Here is a 24953-nt window from a genome sequence, read left to right as displayed (position 1 = left end):
CGTCAAAATTTTGTTCACATCAATATAAACAGCAATCTCATAAAACCACACTGACACTACACCAGGAAAGAGAAAGGGTTATGTTTTGGTGATTAAAATGGACTGAGCTTTTAAGCTCCATTTAGACATTTCTCTTTTGTTGAAAATCTCTAGTTGTTCAATCATCACTAAATCACAAAATGCTAAAATGTTATGTATGCAAAGAAGTCTTCAGGATATACTCACTTCTCCAAAAGAGTAAGAGCTGTATTTGGATTCACCCGAAGGTACTTAGAAGCTGGCTGTCCATAATCAGCTAGATAAGTAGACCAATCCCAAACCATAAACAGGTCAAGGAGCTGAGGAAGATAGGGCAAAAAACGTTAAACCAACTTTTGACTATTTACCTATCATAACTAATACATACAGTATATGCCATTCTTGGTCCACTCTAATATGACCTGCTTCTTAGATGAAACAAAATAAGGAATCCATTTTTTAAAATTTTATTATTAACCATACTTTATAGCCAAAACAGCATATACTATATTTTTACTTTTGAAATTACTGAAATTGTCAAGGTCGCTTTTCTAATAGAATACTTGATTGCATTCTCAAACAATTGTAAAATAATGAAAACACTATTAATAGAATTATATTAATACTTGTACTGATGTATATAGATTTAATCTTCATACATTATTCAGTTCATACTTCCATTTAATTAATAAGGGCTGGTGCTACTGCCTGTTTGAAGAATTTCAAAGAACTTAAATTGAACCTTTTTTCGTAGAGGTTAAGTATGTTTACCTTTCAAAGAAGCCGTTTGTACCTAGACTTTTCCCAAAGTAATTTAAAACAAAAGCTCAGATAATCTCAATTAAGTGCATTAAACAACCTCTGCTGGATTCTCCCTGGTGATAGATCTTCAGTAGTATTATGAAATGAGGGCTTCAGGACTCAGCCTGTTAACTCTAGGCAATCATTTTGTATAAACAAACAACAACAAAAAGAAGCCCTCTTGTATTCCGTAGTGTTTTAAAATTGACTATTTGCTTTATAATCTCCAGTTAGAATTGTTGTCAAATATGGAAGTAATCTTTTAAAAGCAATGCCATGCCTAAACCAAAGCACCAAACTCCTTATCCAACTTTAAAACCCTAATCTCCTTTAAGCCATTTAAAACCAACTTCCTATCCCCATTTGAATTGTTTCAGAAAGCTAAATACTTTACTTACTACCTTCCTTCAGTTTTTAAATTCTTCTTTCTTCTTGTTTTAACTCACTTTATAAGTAAGGGGTGTACTGGTTTTGCTTTCAATTGAAGGACACATTTGTATTTACTCATAGGATATGTGAACCAGAGTCTGTGGACTCTGGGAGGAACAAAAAAACTTCAGGGGTGATTAAAACCTAAGGAAAGGTTACAAGAAACTACCTCTTTTTTAGGAAGGTAATGGATTGCCTGACTTTTTTCCCATCCAATATTAACAGAGCTATTAATAGAGCCGTTCCTGTAAAAGGGTGAAAATTCCATGATAAAAATATTAACTACTAATATTAAAAGCCCCTCTATTTTCTTTTGGACAACAGTCTAGGTTATATCAAAAGTTAAGATCTCGGTAAAGAAACTACACTGAAACAGTGCTAAAAGAATATACTGTCTGAAAAAGAAAAGTTATTTGAAGTTTAAGTTTAAATTTATTTAATTTTTGACTGTTGCTTGGCGACAAGCAACTTTCACAAGGAGGGAAAAGCTAACTTTCACACACACTGATGGCTAAAATGAAAACCGGCATAACATCTCTGGAATGTGATTTTATAATACATGTTTAAGAACACAATAAAGTGGCCATTCCCTTGGATTTAGTAATCTTTCTAGGAATTGAGCTTCAGGAAATAATAATAAAGGTAGAGAATAATGATACTAATCTCAAAAACATTAATTGTGTTATCAAAAAACTGAAGGGGGGAAAAAAACAAAAACCCTGAAAACATGCCAAATCTCATTATTGAGAAAATGGTTAAATAGTGAGGTATATCTGTAAGGTGAATATCATGTACTTATTAGAACTGATGTTTATACAAAATTTTAAGTATCTAAGTAAGATGTTTCTGATAAACGTTCCTACTAAAATTACATAAACACTCATCAACAAAAGACTGAAGGAAAATTTTCGAGAATGTTAAGAATGGCTGTTATTTGTGTGGTGGGATTATGGGTAACTGTTACTGTCTTCTTCGTTTTCATAATATTCCACAAAGGTCACATATTAACTCTGAATTAGAAACAAGGGTTATATATTTGTATATTAAAATAATTTCAATAATAAATACTCCTCACACAGTTGTTAACAAAAGCCTAATTTTGAAGGATTCTTCTTTTAGGTGTTAAGTATAACACACAAGTGTATTTGCACAAGTATGTGTGGGCAAGCGCACAGTCAGCAGAAAGTAACCACTTAATACACTGGCTGTAATCTCCCTTTCTTTCCAAAAGGCATTAGCAACATGACCTTTGGGATTTGGAAGAGGAAGAGGCCTTAAAATAAGTCTCTTTTTTCTCTTTGGCTGATCTACCCAGGTGGGGAAAGGAGGAGTCCATTTAATGAATTTAAAACTTATACCAACTCTAACAGTGAATACAGAACTGGTTCTTCTACATAACAGCACAAAAACAGATTCACTTAAAGAAATACTATGCTTACAATTTTCACATATGGTCAGATACTCATATGCAAATCTCTTATTACTAGAAATTACAGGAACCCTAAACTTTAACCTGTCTGTTCACATGTAGACAGGTCTAATCTACATGTTTTTAAATGTACACTAATACTTTATAGAAATACACATTGTGCATCATTAACTTGTAGATATCAATGGAAACCTGCATAAGGTTGCACATTCATGGTTAAGGAACGCATTGCCAATGTGGATTAAAGGCCAACAATCTAGGTAAGATTCATTTATTCATTCAACAAATATTGACTGCCCACCTATAATTACTCGCTACTGTGCCAGACCAGAGATACAGTACTGAGACAAATAGTCACTGTCCTTCAAGAGTTTCCATTTTAAATGGGAAAAGTGGGAAAGCAAGCAGTTAATATTTTGATTTTAACATGAAATTATACACTTGATCTTGGCCAAAAGGCTGAGAAGCGATTAACATGAAATTATAAAGAAAAAAAACATTCACACAAAATACTAGTAATTTAAACTACAGTAACACACGAAGCTACATCTATTTAATTTTCATTTTTTTAGTTTCAAGGTTTTTTGTTGTTGTTGTTGTTGTCTTTAAAGATTTTTATTTATTTATTGATGAGAGACACAAAGAGAGGCAGAGAGAGAAGCAGGCTCCATGCAGGGAGCCCGATGTGGGACTCGATCCAGGGACTCCAGGATCACGACCCAAGCCAAAGGCAGACACCCAGCCGTGGAGCCACCCAGACGTCCCTAGTTTCAAGTTTTTATTTAAATTCCATCTAGTTAACATACAGGGAAGCTACAGTCAATTTAATATTTAAAAGTTGCTGATTTCTGTAGGAGCCAGTGACTGCTTGCTCATCATTCTCAGCCCACGAATCCAGTGGTTGTAGACTCCAGTGCCATTTCTGTGTCTGTGCCCCAGAGGACTCATGGATACAGGTGCAGAGGAAATATTGAGCCATAAAACACACTGCTCTCCTATTCTGATTTCTCATTTCCATGTGTGTAAGGTTTCTTCAAATGCAGAATACAGCATTTAATAATAGAAACAAACTTCATAATGCTAGGCAGCCAAACCCATAAAGTGTGTCCAGCACAGTTTAACCACTCAGTAGACATTCAAGAAATAACTTACTGATTGATGATGCCAGACCATTCCAATTTTACTCGGGAGCTTTTTCCTTAAGCTTCTCAGAGTATAAAAAATGAGCACCCTTGGGATGCTTGGGTGGCTCAGCGGTTGAGCGTCTCTTTGGTTCAGGTCCTGATCCTGGGGTCCTGGAATGAATCAGGCATCAGGCTCCTCATAGGGAGCCTGCTTCTCCCTCAGGTTATGTCTCTGCCTCTCTCTGTATCTCTCATGAACAAATAAATAAGATCTTAAAAAAAGAAAAAAAGAGTACCCTACAGACTTCTTTGGCTTATGCTCAGAGCTATCTGAAAAAAGGCCAATGTCGGCCTGCGGGCAAATTAGGGCTAGTGAATACAGTCAACTGACTTCCCTCTGTAGCACCCAGGCTTTTCCCTGGGGCACTGGTAAAGAAAATAAGATTCTGGGGGGCAGCCTGGGGGGCTCAGCAGTTTAGCACCACCTTCAGCCCAGGGTCTGATCTTGGAGATCCAGGATCGAGTCCCATGTCAGGCTCCCTGCATGGAGCCTGCTTCTCCCTCTGCCTGTGTCTCTGCCTCTCTCTCTCTGTCTCTCATGAATAAATAAATAAAATCTTAAAAAATAATAAGAAAATAAGGTTTCCTCATGATAAAGACTAAAATCTAACGTTAATAAGAGTTAAATGATCTTCTCAGAGAAAGAAGCACTAATATTTCTGAATGGCCTATCAGTGTCCTTCATCCATAATTATTACAAGGTCCTGTTTCACTTTTTTATTTTATTTAAAAAATTTTTTAAATTTTTTTTATTTTTTTACTGTTTCACTTTTTTAGATTGAAGTATAATTGCTACACAATATCCTATGGGTTTCAGGTATACATTGTGATGTGGCATTTTTATACATCACAAAACAATCCTCAATGTAAGTCTAGTTACCATCTATCACCATAGGAAGTTATTATAGTATTACTGACTATATATCCTATGCTGCATATTATATCTCTATGACTTTAAAACTGGAAGTTTGTACCTGTTAATCCCTTTTACTTATTTCACTCACTCCAAAACCACTCCCCACTCTGGTAACCAACCATTGTCTCCTGTATCTGTGAGTCTGCTTCTGTTTTGTTTGCTCATTTATTTCGTATTTTGTATTCTGCATATAAGTGAAATCACAAAGTATTTGTCTTTCTTTGACTTATTTCATTTAGCATAATACCTTCTAGGTCCATTCATGTTAACACAAATGGCAAGATTTCATTTCTTTTTATGGCTGAGCAATATTTCAGGATTCTATATATATTTATCCTGTATATACATTTATCCCACAGCTTTATATATTTATCTACTGATGATGCTTAGGTTGCTTCCACATCTTGGCAACTGTAAATTATGCCACAATGAACATACTGGGTGCATATAGCTCTTCAAATTGATCTTTTTGTTTCCTTTGGATAAATACCCAAAAGTGGAGCTGCTGAATCTTTTTTTTTTTTTTAAGAGAGGGAGGGAGAGAGAGAGAGAGAGAGAGAGAGGTGGGGGAGGGTGGGCAGAGGGAGGAGAGAGAGAATCTTAAGCATGCTTCACACCCAGCATGGAGCCTGACAGTGGGGCTCAATCTCACAACCCCGAAATCATGACCTGAACCAAAATCAAGAGTTGGGCACTTAACTGACTGAGCCACTCAGGTGCTCTGTAATTGCTGAATCTTATGGCAGTTCTATTTTTAATTTTTTGAGGAACCTCCACACTGCTGTCCATGGTGGCTGCACCAATTTACATTCCTACCAGCAGTGCACAGGGTTTCCTTTTCTCCACATTCTTGCCAACACTTGTTATTTGTCTTTTTGAGAATAGCCATTCTCATAGGTGTGAGGTATATCTCACTGTGATTTTGATTTGCATTTCTCTGTTAGTTATATTTAGCATTTTTTCATGTGCCCATTGGCTGTCTGTATATCTTTCTTTGGAAAAATGTCTATTCAAGTCCTTTGCCCATTTTTTAACCGAATTGTTTAGGGTCTTTTTGTTTTTTTGTTTTTGATATTCAGTTGTGTACGTTTTTTTGTTTTATTTATTTATTCATGAGAGACACAGAGAGAGAAAGAGAGAGAGAGAGAGGCAGAGACACAGGCAGAGGGAGGAGCAGGCTCCATGCAGAGAGCTTGACGTGGACTCGATCCCGGGTCTCCAGGATCACACCCTGGACTGAAGGCGGCGCTAAACCGCGGAGCCACGGGGGCTGCCCTTGTTTGTTTTAAAGGGTTTATTTCTTTATTCAGGAGAGATGCAGACAGAGAGGCAGAGACACAGGCAGAGGGAGAAGTAGGCTCCTTGCAGGGAACCCATCGTGGGACTCAATCCTGGATCCCAGGATCATGCCCTGAGCCAAAGGCAGATGCTCAACTGCTGAGCCACCCAGGTGTCCCTAGTTGTGTATGTTTTTTATATATTTTGGATAATAACCCTTTATCAAATCTATAATTTGCAAGTATCTTCACTCATTCGGTAGCGTGCCTTTTGTTTTGTTGGTCTCCTTTACCGTGAAAAAGCTTTTCAGTTTGATGTAATCCCACTTCATTTTTTAAAGTAAAGTTCTACTGAAGTAAAAGATATAACACAAAACTAGGACATTATTCTTGGGTCCTACCTTGTAACTCTTATGCCAGACCAGAGTTACAGAAATGAGCCCATTTCTATAGGCTGCTACCCATGCCTGCTTTGATCAAAAAGCATGATCCTGGGTCTTTGGAGTAGTTTAAAAAGAACATGCCTGCTCTGGAGGAAGGCATGAGGTAAACTGGAGTGGTGTGGGGGGAAAAAAACCACTGTTACTCACTTTCACTCCATACACAGTCATAGCCTTGGGGTTTACCTCTCACATTTGGTCAGGTTTCACAGGATGCACTATATCCTTAATATTAAAACCTAAGTTATAGAAAACCTCACTTCTCTACCTTAAGCTTTGCTCCCTTTCAGATGGCAGTACACAAATAATACATTTGTTATTAATTGCACAAAATCTCTCTCAGTCTTAAAAATAAACAGTAAGACAGTCTCAACAGGTGAATTTATTAACATACATACCTGATATTCAAAGATGTAGATCAAACATGAACAGAAACAAAAATCTTCCCTAGATTATTCAAAAGCAATTTTTATAATTACTTATTAAAGGATAAAGTCAGACATATTATAAAGAAAATTGGTATTAAGTCCTATAAATGGGTTTGTTCCAATAGTCAAGTAAAGTAATACTACCTTAAATCCTTTTGGGAAGTAAAGCAAAGTATGGATCATACAAAAATGAACAGCAAAATACGATGCCTCAGTTCTATCTCATCATGATTTATAAGATTATCTAAAATTTGTATCCTAACTTCTTTTTTCATCAAGGATTCAAAAATACCCTTCACAACAAATCTGATAACATAAAGTGGATTTATGCCAATATCTGTAAGTGAGTTGTAAGTTTCACTTCCTCAGCATTCCCTGTGTGTGTCCAGCAAACAAAAAGATTCAGCTTAAGCTAAAAAAAAAAAAAAAAAAAAAAAAAAGATTGCATGTGTGGTCCCATTCATATGCTCAAAATAGTTAAATCGCTTCAGAATCACTGAAGAATTCATTTGTGTCAATGCATGTGGCTTGCTGACAGTTTCTTATCCTAAGTCTCACTCCCAGTTTATACCCAAGAAACTGGGGGTCTCCGACCTGTTGAGATCACTTTGTGCAAATGATACAATGAACCTAGGCTGACTTAAAACCATTCTATGGAAATCTTGAAGTGACTTTTTGCCTTTGTAAAAGTGAACCCAGAGTGCCAGGTCATTTTTTCCTTGAATCTGGTTTAGCTTTCTTTGTTTTGAATCTTTTGGGTTTTGCTTTTGAAGCACCTCAGGGGCAGTGACCCAAGACAGATGATAAATAAAGTTAAGCCAACCTCAAGAGAAAAGCAATTGGGGATACCAGGTTTGCTTTTGTAAATGTGAACAGTGACCTGGGGGCTCAGGGTCAACCTTAGTGCCCAAAATTCCCTTTTCCAAACACCAAATCCACCTGGGACCTCAGAGTTGGCTTTGCAGATTCCAAAAGTAAAGCAGGAGATCATTTTTCCTTTCCCTCCAAAATGCAAAGGCAATGCAAGGGTTCTACAGCACTTCAGAGATTTAAACAACAAAAATCCTAAACCATAATACAGCTTTAACGAAGAAATATGAGCAATTAGGCACTGGGGATTCAAGAAAAATGGGTCTTAACTAAGTTAGTCCCAATGGGGGAAAATACAAGACCTTTTTCTAAACAGATGTTAAAATCAAATGATGAGCTTAATATGATTTTTAAAGCTCTTGGCTTTACCCCCTTTCCAGCTATTCAAAAACACCACATAATGGAAAACTCCATATCAAACACAGAAGAGGATTTTAAGTTGCAGCCATAAAGGGCCTAGGCAAAAACTGTTAAGAAGCAGTACAGAGACTTCACTCGCCTCACTTTTTGCCCTCAGGTGTTAACTGCCCTCAAGCTTCTTCATGCTGATATACCTGACTCCTATCTCACAACTGTCCTCTTCAAATGTCCCATTTGCCAAACCTGTTCTCAGCCAGCCTTTCTACTCCCACCTACGTAGGACCACAAGCAAGCTCTGGGCACAGCACTCTGCAGAGACTGTTTAAAGGTATTGATCTCTTCAGGTCATTTCACTCCAGGAACTGCACACAGCAGAAGTTAGAATTTTTTCAAAGTATTTGTGATGCTAAGTTATGTAGTACTCCTAGATAACTCCTTGAGTGGGTTTGGATTTTGGGAAAAGAGGTAAAAAATGGAATTTACATAATCAAATTTATACAAATCCACATTTGCTTTATCTTTAATTTTTTGGTCACTATCATGTCTAAAATGGCATAAAAATACATATATATGTATGATTTTATGTGGCTAATTTATTAAAATAATTTTACCAATACATGGTTAATAATCATATAGAGCCTATCATAAAAACCAACAGTCCACTGCTCCACCCTTCCCATTCTCAGAAGCAATCACATTTAACTCCTTCTGTTTAATTATGGTGTACTTCAGTGTCTCTAAATACACTTACTTTTCTAACTTTTGATTTATCAGCTAGCATCTATCATATATAATGGTTTACCTTACTTACACAACCTTCCTATTTTTTTAAAAAGATTTTATTTATTCAGAGAGAGAGAGAGAGAGAGAGAGAGGCAGAGACACAGGCAGAGGGAGAAGCAGGCACCATGCAGGGAGCCTGACGTGGGACTCGATCCGGAGACTCCAGGATCACGCCCTGGGCTGCAGGTGGCGCTAAACCGCTGCGCCACCAGGGCTGCCCACAACCTTCCTATTTTTGATGGCTATCACAATTCTTCTCTATTTTTACTTTTATAACTTTGTTATAAACTGCTATCTCTTATGTTACCTTTACAAAATTTTTAAGACAGTTTTGAGATGTAGTTCACATACAGTTCAGCCATTTAAATTACATGAGTCAATGGCTTTGAGTATATTCATGGAGTTGTGCAGCCATCTCAAATCAGTATTAGAACATTTTTGTCACCCAAAAGAATCTCCATACCATTAACACTCTTCAAATTAAGAGTCATATAACGTGTTTTTTGTAGTGAGTGTCTGCCAATTAGCATGTTTTCAAAGGTCATCCATGTTGTAGCATGTGTTAGTACTTCATTCTTTTTTATTGACAAATAATATTCTACTGAATGGATATGCCACATTTGTTCATCCATTCATCAGTTAATGGGCATTTGGGTTATTTCCATTTTTTAGTTATTACCAACAATACTGCTGTGAACATTCATGTACGAGTTTTTATGTGGATATACGTTTTTATTTTTCTTGGTTATATAACTGGGAGTAGAATTTGTTAAATAAACTTTTAAGATCTTCTGACTCTCCATTTAGTAATATAAGAAATTAACATCTATTTATATGGTTTGATTTTTTTTAAATAGATTTTATTTATTTATTCAGGAAAGACACACAGAGAGAGGCAGAGACACAGGAAGAGGGAGAGGCAGGCTCCATGCAGGGAACCTAACATGGGACTCAATCCTGGTTCTCCAGGATTATGCCCTGGGCCAAACGCAGTGCTAAACTGCTGAGCCACCCAAGCTGCCCATATGGTTGAATTTTAAAATAATTCTTTGGCAACTGGGGTTTAAGCTATTTATATTACATATTTTAACCCAAATAACGATAGATACTTAACTGAAGTTTCCTAAAAGTTTCTTATAAATGCCAAAGATGTTAAAATTATTATCAAGAATTTTTCTAGTGTCTATTTCTAAAAAGCAAAATCCCTATAATTATCCAAAACAGGAAAAGAAAATTTCAGATAGTTTCCTCAGGTACATTTACCTCAAACAGTTGAGTATGATTTTGATTTTTATAATACCTTTACACAAACTTGGCCTGTTTTTCTTCAGTCATGAGAATACCTAGTTCAGTTTCCTGATATTGAAAGGTGGGTTACACATTGAACAAGAGCACTTACCTAATTACCCAAACCAGAAATCTGCATTCAGATTGATTTTGGTTGATACTGGTGCTCTGTTTGTAAGTAGGCTCCACACCCAGCATGGAGCCCAACTTGGGGCTTGAACTGAGATCAGGAGTCAGTTGCTCAACCAATTGAGCCACCCAAGTGTTTCATCATTCAGTCTGTTTTGACTCCTCTCTTTCACAACTCTGGCAGCTAACTTATTCCAAAATTGTGCCAATTAGACCTCCTAAATATTTCTTGAATTCACTTGCTTCCTCCTTTCCATTTCTCCTACTACTACTATTTTAGTTCAGATATTATAGTCTCTATCCTGAGGCCTTTGGTCTCACCTATCCCACTCTTCTTCCTTCTAATACCCTAGATCCATCTCCACACTGCTGCCAGAGAGATCCAGCTAAAATACAAATGTGATCACAACATTCAGTTTCTTTTTAAAGATTTTATTTATTCATGACACACACACACACACACACACACACGCACACACACACACACACACACAGAGGCAAAGACAGGCAGAGGGAGAAGCAGGCTCCAGGCAGGGAGCCCGATGTGGGGTTCGATCCTGGGACTCCAGGATCATGCCCTGGGCAGAAGGCAGGCGCTAAACCACGGAGCCACCCAGGGATCCCCACAACATTCAGGTCCTTAAAACCATCAATGGCTTCCCAACTTCTTTAAGATAAAGCTCAGTTTCTTTAACATGAAATGAAAACTGATTTTGTACCTAGTCCAGGTTGTTGGGGAAAAAGAATTTCCTCTGCCTTTCAAGGTCCTCCTAACTGGACTAAGAATCAAATTGATGTGAGACAGATTAAGCGGAGAAAATTAAATTTAATAGCTTACCTATGGAGAATCTACACAGACATGGAAATTCCAAAGACAATGAGGCAACATGAAGCTTATATGAGCTAGAGACAGCAGTAGGGTCTGAGGATACAAAGGGAAGAAGGACCATTAGCAGGAAGGTGAAAGGAGATATTTGGGAAAACAGAGGTCACCCTATAATGCAGAGAAGTTTCTTAGGTAAAAAGGAATCTCTGTTAATACTCTCTTCCTGGAACAAACAGGCATTTGAAGGGGACATAAAGAGCTTTAACTATATCTGCTGAGTTTTGATTCCTTTTAACCCAAAATATGCCAAAGTTCATGCCTAAGTGGCCCATCTAGGGGTGGCCAACCTTTTGGCTTCCTCTCCTACTTTGTAATTTAAGCTCCTAAACAAGGAATTCCTAATAGTTCTCTTAAGAAGAACCATGATTACCCTCAGTATGTTGCTCATTTCCTTTTCCTCTGTGTGGAGTTGCCTTCCCCTCCTTCATCACCCATGTAACTCTTATTTATTCCATAAAATTTAAATTTCTTAAAATTTAAATCTCACCTCTCTCAAGAAGCCCCCCAGACCATCCTGGTTGGGTTTTCTGTTCCTTTCATGTCTTCAGAGCACTTGCCACATCTTTATCACAGCATTTTCCACAGTATACTGATGTGTCTGCCTACCCATTAAATAATTAAATATCAATTCCCTTTGCAGTTTGGGTGATTCCATGGTTATTTCAGCCCAGTCTCTTTTCAATATCCCAGCAGTTGGAAGTGCCTTTACTTCCTCCTAATAATGTACTTTGTAAGTGCCTCAAAGCTGGCAATTTGTGTTGCTTGTATTTGTATCTTCACATTTGGCCCAGCACTCGGTGTATACTAGGCAACAAGTAAATGTTGAGATGAAACCATGCATGTTACCTTGTGACCCAGAATTTTATAAGTCTATGCTGAACTCACATCTTATATACTAATAAGATAGCTATGTAAAGATAGCATAAGGTAAATATACCTTAATGTTAACTATTAATAATTAAAACATCTTTGAATTTTTAGTAATGTCTTGTAATTATTCTGAAAGCTAGACTGGTCGATTTATTGACTAATTTGTGCTTACAGAATACACTAAAAATATTTCACAACCAAAGTTCTGCTCCTGAGTTTACCTTTTGTAAACCAGGGATGCCACCATCAAACATACTAAACAAACATTCTCAGATCATACATTTTTCTGTCCATATCCATTATATCATCTGCCATACTTCTGTAACAAGTAGTAAATGTAATTACTTCACCAATAAAGTTCTCATTTCCAATACTCAGAAAATCAAACCTTGAAACTCATGATGAGAGGTGTTCACCAGACTTTGATCCTCTCTGTAAGTCATTTTGCTTCATCAAAGCTATGGAGAATGTTGGCAAATCGAACTCCAATAAAAAAATACACACACACACATACACATACACACACAAAAGCTATGGAGAAGATCTGCTTGTATAAATTGGCTGTGTAAGACCTAGAGCAATGAAGGAAGACAAGATGGATTAGCCAATGGAGAAAAATTATATGCCAATGTGTCTATACTCCAGGATATAGTTCCTTGAATGAAATGAGCTAGAGACTAAGCTCGTGCTTCATTATATACTCCTTTAAATGCACTTTGATAAAAAGAAAAAGGGAGGGAGAATAACCATTTTTTTAAAAATTTGTGAATCTAAGTGGATATTTCTCTCCCTTCCTCCCCATAGTTGTGATTTAAAATAAGGCAAATGAAAACTTGGAGAATCTAATAGATGGATTAGTCTTCAATAAAATCAGTCACATACATTTTATTCTAAAATTTTATAAGTCAAGTAATGTATAGTATTTTTAATTTGCCATTAGTTATAAATGCATCCTTCTCTTCTTTAAAATGGAACTCAGACCACTTGAGATAAATAAAACAAAACAAGACCATTAAATCCCAATCACTACTGGAGTTAAAGGGGATAGTTTCTATGGTAATACCTTAGTAGGTAGTGACAAAAGTGGAGACCCAGTTCCAATCACTGCATAACTAGATTTCACTTTGGTGAAACAGGGAACTTAATTTCAGTTGTGTATCTCACTTGTTCTGCTTTCTAGAGATAAGGTTTCAGTTTTATATCCTAAATATAAATATAGATGCTTTACCATTTTGCTATGGAATGCAAAGTTAGCTAGACTACTGCAGTTAGCATGATGGAAATACAGAAAATAAGAATCTTTGTGGTCTCCATTTAAGACAAGAATATTACATTATCTCAGTGAGTATTTGTATTTAAGGGGGCTTGCATCCTCATTCATCTCTTTCAAGTCTTAAAAATAAAGATTTTGTAATCTTTATTCAAACAATTTAAAAAGGTCTGTATTTAGTTTACTTTTCTACAATCTAAAAGGCACTTCTTTTATGCTAGACAATTTATTAACCCTTAATTATCCAGTTACTTCCAAACCTGACTGTATATGTAATTACCTTTAGTCAGGTGTAATAATTTACTTAATAAACATGTCAGAACACTTGCTGCTTAGTCTGTTTCAACAGATAAATTCAGTTTTTCCACAGCCTCAAGGCATAATTAAATTTGAAGAAAGGGCAGTTATCAAACTACACTGAAGCTGATTCACCAAGGTAGGAGTATACAGCAGGTAGCCATGGCTTACATTGGGGCCTGATTCTTGCCTTGAGTGCTTAGGTGATAGATTTCTGGGACAGGGTAACTGACAACGCAGTGACATTCTGACCAATGCAGGTATCCACATGAACTTCAAAATGGGCAACAAACTTTAAGCTGAAGCTTAGTTAAAAAACATCTATGGGTTAAGACCTATTGGCCTCACATCTTCACTACAGGGTACAGAATTAAACTATAAAAAAAGAAACTAAGTAAAAACAGCAGGGGAAGGACTTATCTTCTTCAGAAGATGAATGCAGCCAGTGGAATTAAATAGATTGTGATCCCTAAGTCTTGCAATGCTTGCATGATATGAATCTGTATAATGGGAGTGCAAAAAGAAATCCCTACCTGACCTCTGGATAACATAAACAGGAAATCAGGTCATTTCTAAGCAAAATAGGCTGCGTCATCCTGTTAAAATAATTGTTTCCATTTTACTTTGCATTAACACCGTACATTAGGCCATCAGAAAAAACTCAAGCCGCAAAAGTTTCTTCCTTTTTTTAAGATTTTATTTATTTATTCATGAGGAACACACAGAGAGAGGCAGAGACATAGGCAGAGGAAGAAGCAGGCTCCCTGTGTGGAGCCCAATGTGGAACTCGATCCCAGGACCTGGGATCATGACCTGAGCCAGAGGCAGATGCTCAACCACGGAGCCACCCAGGCACCTGAAAGAACTTCTTCCTTATAACACATAATACCAGACCCAGCACCCTCAACACAGCCAAGACGGTAAAGTTGGTTAATAATTAGGAGGACAAAGAAGGGGAGAGATGGATAACAGGTAAAAAGTCTAAAGCATTCTTTAAGTATTTACAGATTAGCTGAAAATAAATTAACAAAACATTTTTAGTTTTATTTATTTAAGTAATCTCTACATTGACATGGGGCTCAAACTCACAACATTGAGATCAAGAATCATCTGCTCTACAGACTGAGCCAGTCATGTGCCTCATAAAAGGAATTTCATTCTTCATAAGTATCTGGGATAATAAGAGAATATTCAATGATTTTAAGGAAATATTCAACAAATACTACATCTTAAAATGAGTCAGCTTTTTTTTCAGAATAATTTTTTTAAAGATTATTTATTTGAGAAAGAGTGCACAGTAGCAGTGGGGAAGGGCAGAGGGGGAGTGAGAAGCAGACTCCCTGCTGAGCAGTGAGCCTTAGATGGGGCTCCAGGCCCCAGAGATCATGACCTGAGCCAAAGGTAGACACTTAACTGACTAAGCCACCCAGGTGCCCCCAGAATAATTTTTTTCTTTTTTTTAAATATTTTTTCTTTTTTTTTTTTTTTTTTAATATTTATTTATTTATTCACAAGAGACAGAGAGAGAGAGAGAGAGGCAGAGACACATGCAGAGGGAGAAGCAGGCCCCATGCGGGCAGCCTGATGTGGGACTCAATCCCGGGTCTCTAGGATCACACCCCGGGATGAAGGTGGCACTAAACCGCTGAGCCACCAGGGCTGCCCTAAATATTTTTTTTCTAAGATTTATTCATTCACTTGAGAGAGGGAGCACGAGAGACAACAGGGGGAGGGGCTACAGGGAGAGGGAGAGTGAGCCTCAATCTCAGGACCCCAAGATCACAACTTGAGTGGAAAACAAGAGTTGGACACTCAACCTACCGTGCCAGCCAGGCATGCCATTTTCACAATAATTTTAAAATATCTGCTATTTGGTAATAGTGCTTCAGAATGTTAGAAACTGGCAACATTTGGTTGGGCAAATCAAGCTCCTCCAATATCTCACCTAATCAATATTCTATGGATATTATATGCCTCATCTGATTATATCTCATACAGAAAAAAGTACTGTTTCTTATGACACCAATAGTGTATTTATCTTATGCCCTATTAAATTCCCTGCCTCCTGGGTTTTTTAAAAAAAAACCAAGTTACTTTCATTTTGAATTAATCATGTAAGGGAGTGGTAAACTCTGGGTCTCAACTTCCTGTTCTGTAAAATGAAGAGGTCGTATTTGCATGTGACAAGCACTCTATTTGACACTATTTGAAAATTTGACTTGAAAAAAATGATGATAACCCAGTCTTTGGATTCAAGGAATTTTTCAAGTGTAATGGAAGAGATTTTCACAAAGCATAATTATGAACTAAGATGCTAATTACACTGATGGGAGTTATTTATGTACAGGTTACTATTGGAGCATCCAATCTTGTTTAGGGGGTGAGAGACAAACCCAAAAAGGCATCTGAGATAGTATCCAAACAGAGTCTGAAAAAGGGAATTAATCAAGGGAAAGGCAGTGGTATTTCAAGCAAATGGGACAGCATGAGAAAAGGCACAAAGATGAGAAACAGTTGTGCTTATAGGGAATGTCATGCACTTTAGTTGGTGTTGTTAAACTTATCAGTAAGGGATTAATACAGAATAGGCTGGAGTAGGGAACAGGGACCAGATCATAAAAGGACATGGATGCCTTGTTTAGAAACTTTGGGGAATTCTAAACAAGAAAGTTCACCTGGTCAAACTCATCACTTAGGTAAATCCAGCAGCTCTGTGAAGAGTGGATTTGAGGAGAAAAAACTAAAGACAGGAAAAATAATTAGGCGGCTGTTGTGGTAACCTCGAAATAATACACTGGGACAAATAAGTGATTGGGATAGAGAGAAGAGGATGGATAGGTAATAGACAGATAGTTAGGATGGAAAGAGGAGGCTGGGTTTGAGAAATATTAAGAAATATTTAAGAGGAAAAATTCCTAGGACATAATGATTGAATGTGGGACATGGCAGAGTGGTGCCATCAACCAACCAAAACAGAGAATATGAAAAGATCTGATTTGAGAAGGAGGAAAGATGATGTGTTGACAGCTTTAGCCACATAGGATGTAGGAAATGTCTACCAAGCAACTGCATTCATATCTAAGGCATACAGCATTTGTGCCAGAGATTTGATGAAGAGTGGATGAGCTCACCCAGGTAGAATGTGTATAGAACAGAGTTCTAAGGATAGGAGCCTCAGGGATACCAACATTTAGGGGGAAGGAAAAGGAAGCCACAAAAAAAAAAAAAAAAAAACATAGAGCATTAAGAGAGTATAGCCATTGAAGAAGAGAGAATTTTAAAGAGGATGTGATCAACATTATCAAACACAGCAGAAGGAACCAATAAAATAAGGGATAAAAAGGTCTTCTGGTCATCCCTGGTGACCCAAGTAAATGCTGTTTCAGCACTGTGGCAAAGCAGAGAGTAGAATGAGGAAAGAAGGAAATAATTATGAATAATTCCTTTAAGGAATGAGGATACAAAGGAGAAAATAAAGAGACTGTAAACAGAAAGAGACTACAGAAGATATCCCCCTGCCTGCCCTCTGTCTGTCTCTTGGGTAGGAAAGAGTTGAATATGTTTTTAGGCTAATGTAGTAAGGAAAAGGATAAAGCAGAGGAAAGGCAGATGAATAACGAAACAAGTCCCATGGAAAGATGGGGTCATAGGCATAGGAAGATGAGAGAACCTTGAATAAAATGGCTACCTATTACAGGAGTCTGAGGATGGAAAATGTGGATGCATGTGAATATAGATAAAATAAAGCAACATTGAGAGGCACCTGGCTGGCTCAGTTGGTGGAGCATGGGGCTCTTGATCTCGGGGTCGTGAGTCTCACTTCAGGTATAGAGATGATTTTTTTTTAATCTTCTTAAAAAACAAACAACAAAAGTAATTGTGAGAGACTGGTGGTGTCAGAGATGAATGAAGGAGGTTCAAAGGGGCTGGAGCTTTCATTCAAGAGTAGAACAATGGCCTAAAAATGGAAATGGGGACAAGGAGAACACGACCTCTTTAACACTGTGCAGCCTGTGAAAGAGTCCTGAGCTCCCACTAGAAGGCTACTGGGTTAGCATATCCTCAAAATTCTAAGACAGGAGGGGAAGAAAACATTCAGCAAAAGCGCTGAGGCTGTAGGGCCATTTACGTTGGAATGTCTTCAGATGGCACACCCTAAGAGGAGTAGAAGTGAAAAGATACAGAGTAAACAAAACAATGAGTGAATAGACAGGAAAAAGTTTGGGAGGCCAGAGGAGAGGAGAAAGAAGTAGAGAAAGAAGAGAGAAAGTACTTCACTTTAATGAGTAATCAAACATTTTAATCTTCTAGAAACACCAGGTCTCAGGAAGAAATGATGAAGGCTGTCATGAAGTTTTTCAAAAGGTAAGAGAAGCCTCTATTTGAACACAGACTTTCTCAAGACATCAGGAGTAGCAGCAAATGCCCTGGTTAAGGTGAGAACTTGCAGGAGGTTTGGTAGGATTTTAAGTGTCTTCCAATTCTCAAGTCTAGGATTTCATGACCATTATTAAAATCATTAGATCACAGACTGAAAGTAATTAAAAGATGATCAGACAATTAAGAAAACACAAGCGAGTCAAAGAGAGAACTATAAATTGTAAAATACTCTAGAGACTAAACTGTCACTATTAAGTACTAAAGCATTGTAATATACACCTAAGAAGGAAGTTCAGGAAAAATACAATAAATTATTCTCTAATTAAATAATTGCTTCAGCAATTTCATCCTTTCAACATGTATTAGTAAAAATTTTCATCACGACACAAATCCACTTGGCTCTTTAAAATGTCTCTACTGACCAAAAAAACCCAATTAAATTTCTCTCAGCCTTCTAAATATGAGGATGGGTGGCTCTGTGGACCCCTGAAGTTTCACTCCGAAAGCATGGAGTATGTGCATGTACCTAGTTTTGGGGTTTGTCTGTTTTCACTTTCCAACCAACTTATGAGTCCTTCAAGGGCGAAGATAATAGCTCTTACTTCTCCCTTAGGGTACTCAATAAAAGCTTGTTGAACTGAACTAAATTATACTTCATAGAACACTTTGAGAAGCCGAAGTTTAAGGATTGTCTTTTCTGCAACAAAAGGAAAACCAGAGAGATTAATGCACAAGAAAAATCTAATTTAAACCACTGGAAAAGCTTTCATAAATATTGTTTGAGTCTGGGACTCTTTTCACATACAGATTACCTACAATGGACCCTGAGAGACTGACAGATTCTCTACACAAAATTCACTGATCACCTGTTAATTTTTCTTAATTTCCATTTCAGACCATTAGTTGTACTTGTGTACAACTTTTCACTTGAACATCTCATTCCAGTGAAATAGAGGCTTTTCTATACTTTATAAAAGGGAAACTGAAGTTCAGAGAGATTAAGAGTCTTGTTCAAATTTATATGTAAAGTAGGATTAGGATCTAATTTCCTCAATTTATAAGTTAAGTGCTTAAAACAACCAGATTAGGATGGATTAATTTATACAAGATTTCCTTTTATTTGTATGTATAACCAATCTGATTTCAAAAAAGAATGCTTGGTAAAGTTTTAGAACACTGTTGTAAGATTCACACAAATGGCAAATATAAATGCAGTCTAGGGAATTTTGTGTTATACAGCAAAAATATCGTAAGAGCGAATATGCTGGTTCTGATTAGAATACTCATTAGTATGTTAAACAGTGCAATAATCATTGCTGTTTTTCTGACAAAGCATTTAAATATTTACGCTTTTCATAAACTATCCTCCCAACTCAAAGAAATCTATAATAGAAAAAATAGTTTTCACTCAAAAAAAGAAAACAATTATTAAAGGAAAGGATTTCTTATAATGAATAATAGGGAGTTTGGCAAAAATGTGAATTAATGTTGAGAGAAGAATAAAGTTCCATGCTGAACAATACCAATACTGCATTTATATCTAATAATTAGTTTAATGGATGTATAATATTTATAAAGACCAGCTATCGCTATCCTTCATTGCTCGTAGAAGATTCTAAAAATTTTAACTTATCCCTTTCAGTGAAAAAAATTATCAAGAATATTGATGATTAAAACATTTAAATTTGGGACTGCCTCTCTTTACATTATACACCAGCTTATAATTCCCAGTCTATGGAGACGAAGAGTTACACCTTGTGTAACGTACTGAAAATTTACCACAAAATTAATCACAATATAATAATGCTTATATTATAAATAAGAAATATTCCATATTTGCCCAAATACATACTTACATGAATAATTGTTTCTCATAACTGTTACTTTTGTATACTGATACAATTTTGTAAGTGTTATTTTCTTTTTTTTTTTTTTAAGATTTTATTTATTTATTCATGAGAGACACAGAGAGAGAGAGAGAGAGGCAGAGACACAGGCAGAGGGAGAAGCAGGCTCCATGTAGGAAGCCTGATGTGGGACTCGATCCTGGGTCTCCAGGATCACACCCTGGGCTGAAAGCGGCAGCATTAAACCGCTGAGCCACCCGGGCTGCCCTAAGTGTTATTTTCATAGTACTCTGTAATTCTACTTTTATTTATTTATTTATTTTTTAATTTTTAATTTTTTTTATTTATTTATGATAGTCACACAGAGAGAGACAGAGAGAGGCAGAGACACAGGCAGAGGGAGAAGCAGGCTCCATGCACCGGGAGCCCGACGTGGGATTCGATCCTGGGTCTCCAGGATCGTGCCCTGGGCCAAAGGCAGGCGCCAAACCGCTGCGCCACCCAGGGATCCCTGTAATTCTACTTTTAAAGGCCTACAGAAATACTTACACAGTGCTCAATATAGAAGTGTAAGGATACCAACTACAGCATTATTTATGTGTAGAAAAACTGGAGAGTCCATAGATGTCCAATAAAAGGGTGTTTATTTAATCAATTAATTAATTTATTAAAAAATAATAAATTTAATTAAATAATTTAATTAAATATAATTAATTAAATAATATTTAATTAATAATTTAATTAAATATAATAAATTATATTTATACTACAGAACATTATGAAATGAAAAAGAATGAAACAGATCTATATTTATCAATATGAAATCGTGTAGTATTACAGGGAAAATGTAGCTTATAGCATAAACGATCCTCTTATTCCCCAAAAGCAAAAAAATCTACACATCTGCACGCAAGTGGGTGCTTCTGTATTTGTGTTTAAATGTACATTTTATTATTTTTTTGTTTTTTATTATTGTTTCAGTAAGCTCTACCCCAAGATCCAGAGTTGCATGCTTTACTGACTGTTCCGGCCAGGCACAACCAAATGTACATTTTAAAAGATCTGCAGGGAGACATAATGATGACTGAGACAGAATGAGACTGAAGAGGGAAAAACGAAAGCTTTTTTTTTTTTTTTTAAGATTTTATTTTTTTAATCATGAGAGACACACAGAGAGAGAGAGAGAGGCAGAGACATAGGCAGAGGGAGAAGCAGGCTCCCATGGTAAGCCTGATGTGGGACTCGATCCCAGGATCCTGGGATCATGACCTGAGCCAAAGGCAGATGCTCAACCACTGAGCCACCCAGATGCTCTGAAAGTTTTCTCTTTATACATTTTTACATGTTTGGTTTTTTTGTTTTAGACAGTGAACATGCAATGTCAATTTCCTGATTTTGATAACTGTAGATAGCTATATAAAAGTCTCCATGGCGAGGAGGGAGTTGGATAAAGTATACATGGGATCTCACAGAACCATATTTGTAACTTCCTGTGAGTCTGTAATTACTTAAAAAATAAAATAAAAAACAGCAAGCATGCATTATTTTTGTAACTGTTATGGTGTTGTTCGCTTTTTTGTTTTCCTGGTTTTCAAAAAATCACTTTGGAGTGTAATTTTCTAAACTACAAAACAGCTCTAACCTTTACTCTCAAAATAATCACAAAATCTACAAGTTTAAAATTTATATCAATAAATGAAAGTATGAGCATAAATCACATATGTAGTTAAGCATATAAACTGTAAACCTCCAGAATTATGATACTAGAACAAAAAGGAACAAAAAGGGACAAAAAGGCAAAAGTCATTTAGGTTCAGACTAATCCTTCATAATCTAAGCTCTTGCAAAGGGCAGCATACTTTTCTAATATCTGGACCTTAAGGTAAATTTTGTGAGATGTCTGGTCTTGTTATATTCAGGAGTAAACCCAAATACATCTTCCTTTAATTCTTTGGCACTTCAAATGAATTTAGGATTGTCTAAGAGAAAAAATGCTTGCTGGAGGAGCTGTGTGAACAAGCTTACTGTCCTGCTACTATATCTAGTCAAGTATTCGGATACTACAACTTTGGCAAATCCCATTAATACTTTAAGAAGTCAAAGACTTTAAAACTTCTAAAGAAAGTTCCTGTGAAGTAGTCACAGGGGCAAGTTTAAGCAAGCAGAGTGTGTATACAATATAGTAACAAATATAATGCAAACAAAAGAAGATTTGTTTAATTATAGTGGAAATAATTGTTATTTAAAAGTGCCTCCTTCCTCATCATAAAAGAACAAACTGGACTAGTGGCAAAAGAATTGTATGTTATGATGCCTTAAGATTAGAAACAGAAGACAGAAATTTCAAAGTAAAGTCTTGGCAGACACCCAGTCTCCACAGCAAGAATTATGGCCAATTTCTTCATAACTTCCAACTCTTGCTCATGTCCCAACTCTTGCTCATGTCCCTTTAGGTAGACTCCAAAGTTGTTCATTTTGAGTCAAACACAGTATATATATTTATCGGGGTTTGCCTATCTTTCTGTGGTGAAGTATATCTGAACTTCTTTCCTAAACTTCATAGCCCCTTGGGGGTATAGTAGAGAGGAATGATCAGACTATGTATAAAAGGGTAGAAGTTAACTAAGTGAGGGGAATAATGAGAACAAGGATGTGGGTGTCCAGAGTATTTCCCTTACCAAGTAATACTGTTACAAAACTATGCTCCTCTTAGTTCACCGTGATGTGGATCTGGCACACCAGGCTCACCACCACCCTGATGAAGTATGGAAGTACAAAGAGATGGGAACTACCGACTCAATTAATGACATTTGTGCAATGCAAGCTTCACATAACCCACCAACTTTAGCAATGAAGATTTAGCACACCATGAAAAACATCTCTCTCAGAAGTAAGCCATACAATATTTTTCCTGACAGATTTCATTAAACCATTAAAATATATAGTGAAGTAAAAAATATAGATAGTGAAATAGTTCAGGAAACAGTTTCCCAAGGTTATACAAGAGTTAATAAGAGAAGCAGGACTCCATCCTACTTCTTGATTTCCTACAAAAAGAGTATCCTGTCAACACACCATTTGAATACTTCACAGGGGCTTTTTTTTACACTCCTTAATTTTTATCCTTTAGCCAAAATATCTTTCTGAATATACTCTATCTTCATTGACACCAACTAAATTATTTCTCAAATTGTCTAGTTCTTATTTTATTGTGCTGTTCAATTTTGTTTCCTCAATGGCTGGCTATTGTAGGCACTTAATAAACACTTGTTGAATAGATGAATGGAAGAAATGAAGAAATAAATGAAAATCCATACATATATAATGCTTTTTTATAGCAGTTTCAGCATTCCACTAATATATGTTTAATTTCTTTACACACTATCTTCTCACAAAGGGGTTTTAATAAAAGACAACTTATAAAAATACTTGTAAGATAAGCACAACTTAATAACTGAGAAACCCGGGGCACCTGGGTGGCTCAGTGGTTGAGCATCTGCCTTTGGTCAGGTCATGAACCCAGGATCCTGGGATCGAGTACTGCATCAGGCTCCCCAAAGGGAGCATGTTTCTCCTTCTCCTATGTCTCTGCCTCTCTCATGAATAAATAAATAAAATCTTAAAAAACATAATTGAGGAAACTCAGGGCCAAGAGAAAGTGAAGGTAAGAGAGAAGATGAGATTAGTACACAAAATGCATGTGATGCTATCCTATACAATTGAGTTTTTTAGCTTTAAAACAAATAAAATAAAAAATAATAATAATAAATAAAACAAAAAATATATTTAGTTAGATAACTCATACTACTCAGGATAATTTCAACTATTTCCAATACTGAAAACAGGAACTTCTCTATCTACATGAAGAAGACACTCTGAAATATTGTGAACTACATCATCAATAATTAATAGCAATCAATCATGAGTATCCTGAACTACCAAAATTATCATCTGTTCTTATTCTGATTTTGTCCATTTTCAATCTGTTCTCAGAGCAGCCAGAATAATCTTTTTTTTTTAAAAACATTTATTTATTTGAGAGAGAGAAAAGGAGAGAGCAAGTGGGGGAAAGGGGAAAGGGAGAGAAGCTCCAGCAGACTCTGTGCTGAGCACGGAGCCCGACTCAGGCTTAATCTCACGATCCATGAGATCATGACCTGAGCTGAAAACCAAGAGTCAAAGATCAACTGACTGAGCTCCTAGGCACCCCCATTTAAAAAATGTAAACCATAGTATGATACTAACCTGCTTAAAACCCTTGAATGGTTGCCCATCATACTTAACATCCCAAACTACTTAACAAGGCCCTCAAATCTGGCTCTGATAATCTTCCCAATATCATTTGCACTTATCATTCCGTTGCTCACTACTTTAAGGCCATACTATGATCCTTTCTCTTTCTTGACAGCACCTTAGGACTCTGCACTTGCTCTTCTTTCTGCTGCCAGGAATGCTATTTCCCCATATTTTTCAATGTCATTCATGTCATTCAATGTCATTCATGTATCTACTCAAATGTCACCTCCTTTTTTTTTTTTTTAATTTTTATTTATTCATGATAGGCACACAGTGAGAGAGAGAGAGGCAGAGACACAGGCAGAGGGAGAAGCAGGCTCCATGCACCGGGAGCCTGACGTGGGATTTGATCCCGGATCTCCAGGATCGCGCCCTGGGCCAAATGCAGGCGCCAAACCGCTGCGCCACCCAGGGATCCCAAATGTCACCTCCTTAAATGTCTTCCCTGACAACCACAAAGTGGTCCATCTTACCCCCAGTCACTGAAACATTGGCCTGTTTTATTTTTCTCACAGGATCTAAATCTATTTGAAATTCTATCTAAAACTATTTAGAAATCATCACTGTTCATTGTGGATCTTCCTTCAACAAAATGAAACTGTGAGAGCAAGGATCTTGCCTGTCTTGTTCACCACTGTATCCTGAGCACTTAAAACAGTGCCCAGAGCAGGTACTCAAATATTTGTTCAGTAAATGAAGAAATATCTGAAAATAGAACAGCTCTTGGTGATCTGGCTTAATCTGGACAGCTTTGAG

The 24953-nt window shown here is 36.7% G+C and overlaps 1 protein-coding gene across 19 annotated transcripts in view; it reads right to left on the bottom strand.

The window, feature by feature from the left end:
• Nucleotides 1–24953, bottom strand: part of EXOC6 (exocyst complex component 6) — a 223923-nt gene that overhangs the window by 2421 nt on the left and 196549 nt on the right. For 16 of the 19 annotated variants that reach the window (XM_049103546.1, XM_049103545.1, XM_049103543.1 and 13 more), the window contains one exon: nucleotides 226–338. In XM_049103546.1, the coding sequence (XP_048959503.1) occupies nucleotides 226–338 (113 nt within the window). Of the gene's footprint in view, nucleotides 1–224; nucleotides 339–3829; nucleotides 3973–11189; nucleotides 11274–24953 lie in introns of those variants that run through there. The other 3 variants (XR_007406899.1, XR_007406900.1, XM_049103554.1) reach the window with 3 other exon arrangements.

This window comes from Canis lupus, chromosome 28, assembly GCF_003254725.2.
Source record: "Canis lupus dingo isolate Sandy chromosome 28, ASM325472v2, whole genome shotgun sequence".
Taxonomy (NCBI): domain Eukaryota; kingdom Metazoa; phylum Chordata; class Mammalia; order Carnivora; family Canidae; genus Canis; species Canis lupus.
This window is presented reverse-complemented; position numbering and strand designations above follow the sequence as displayed.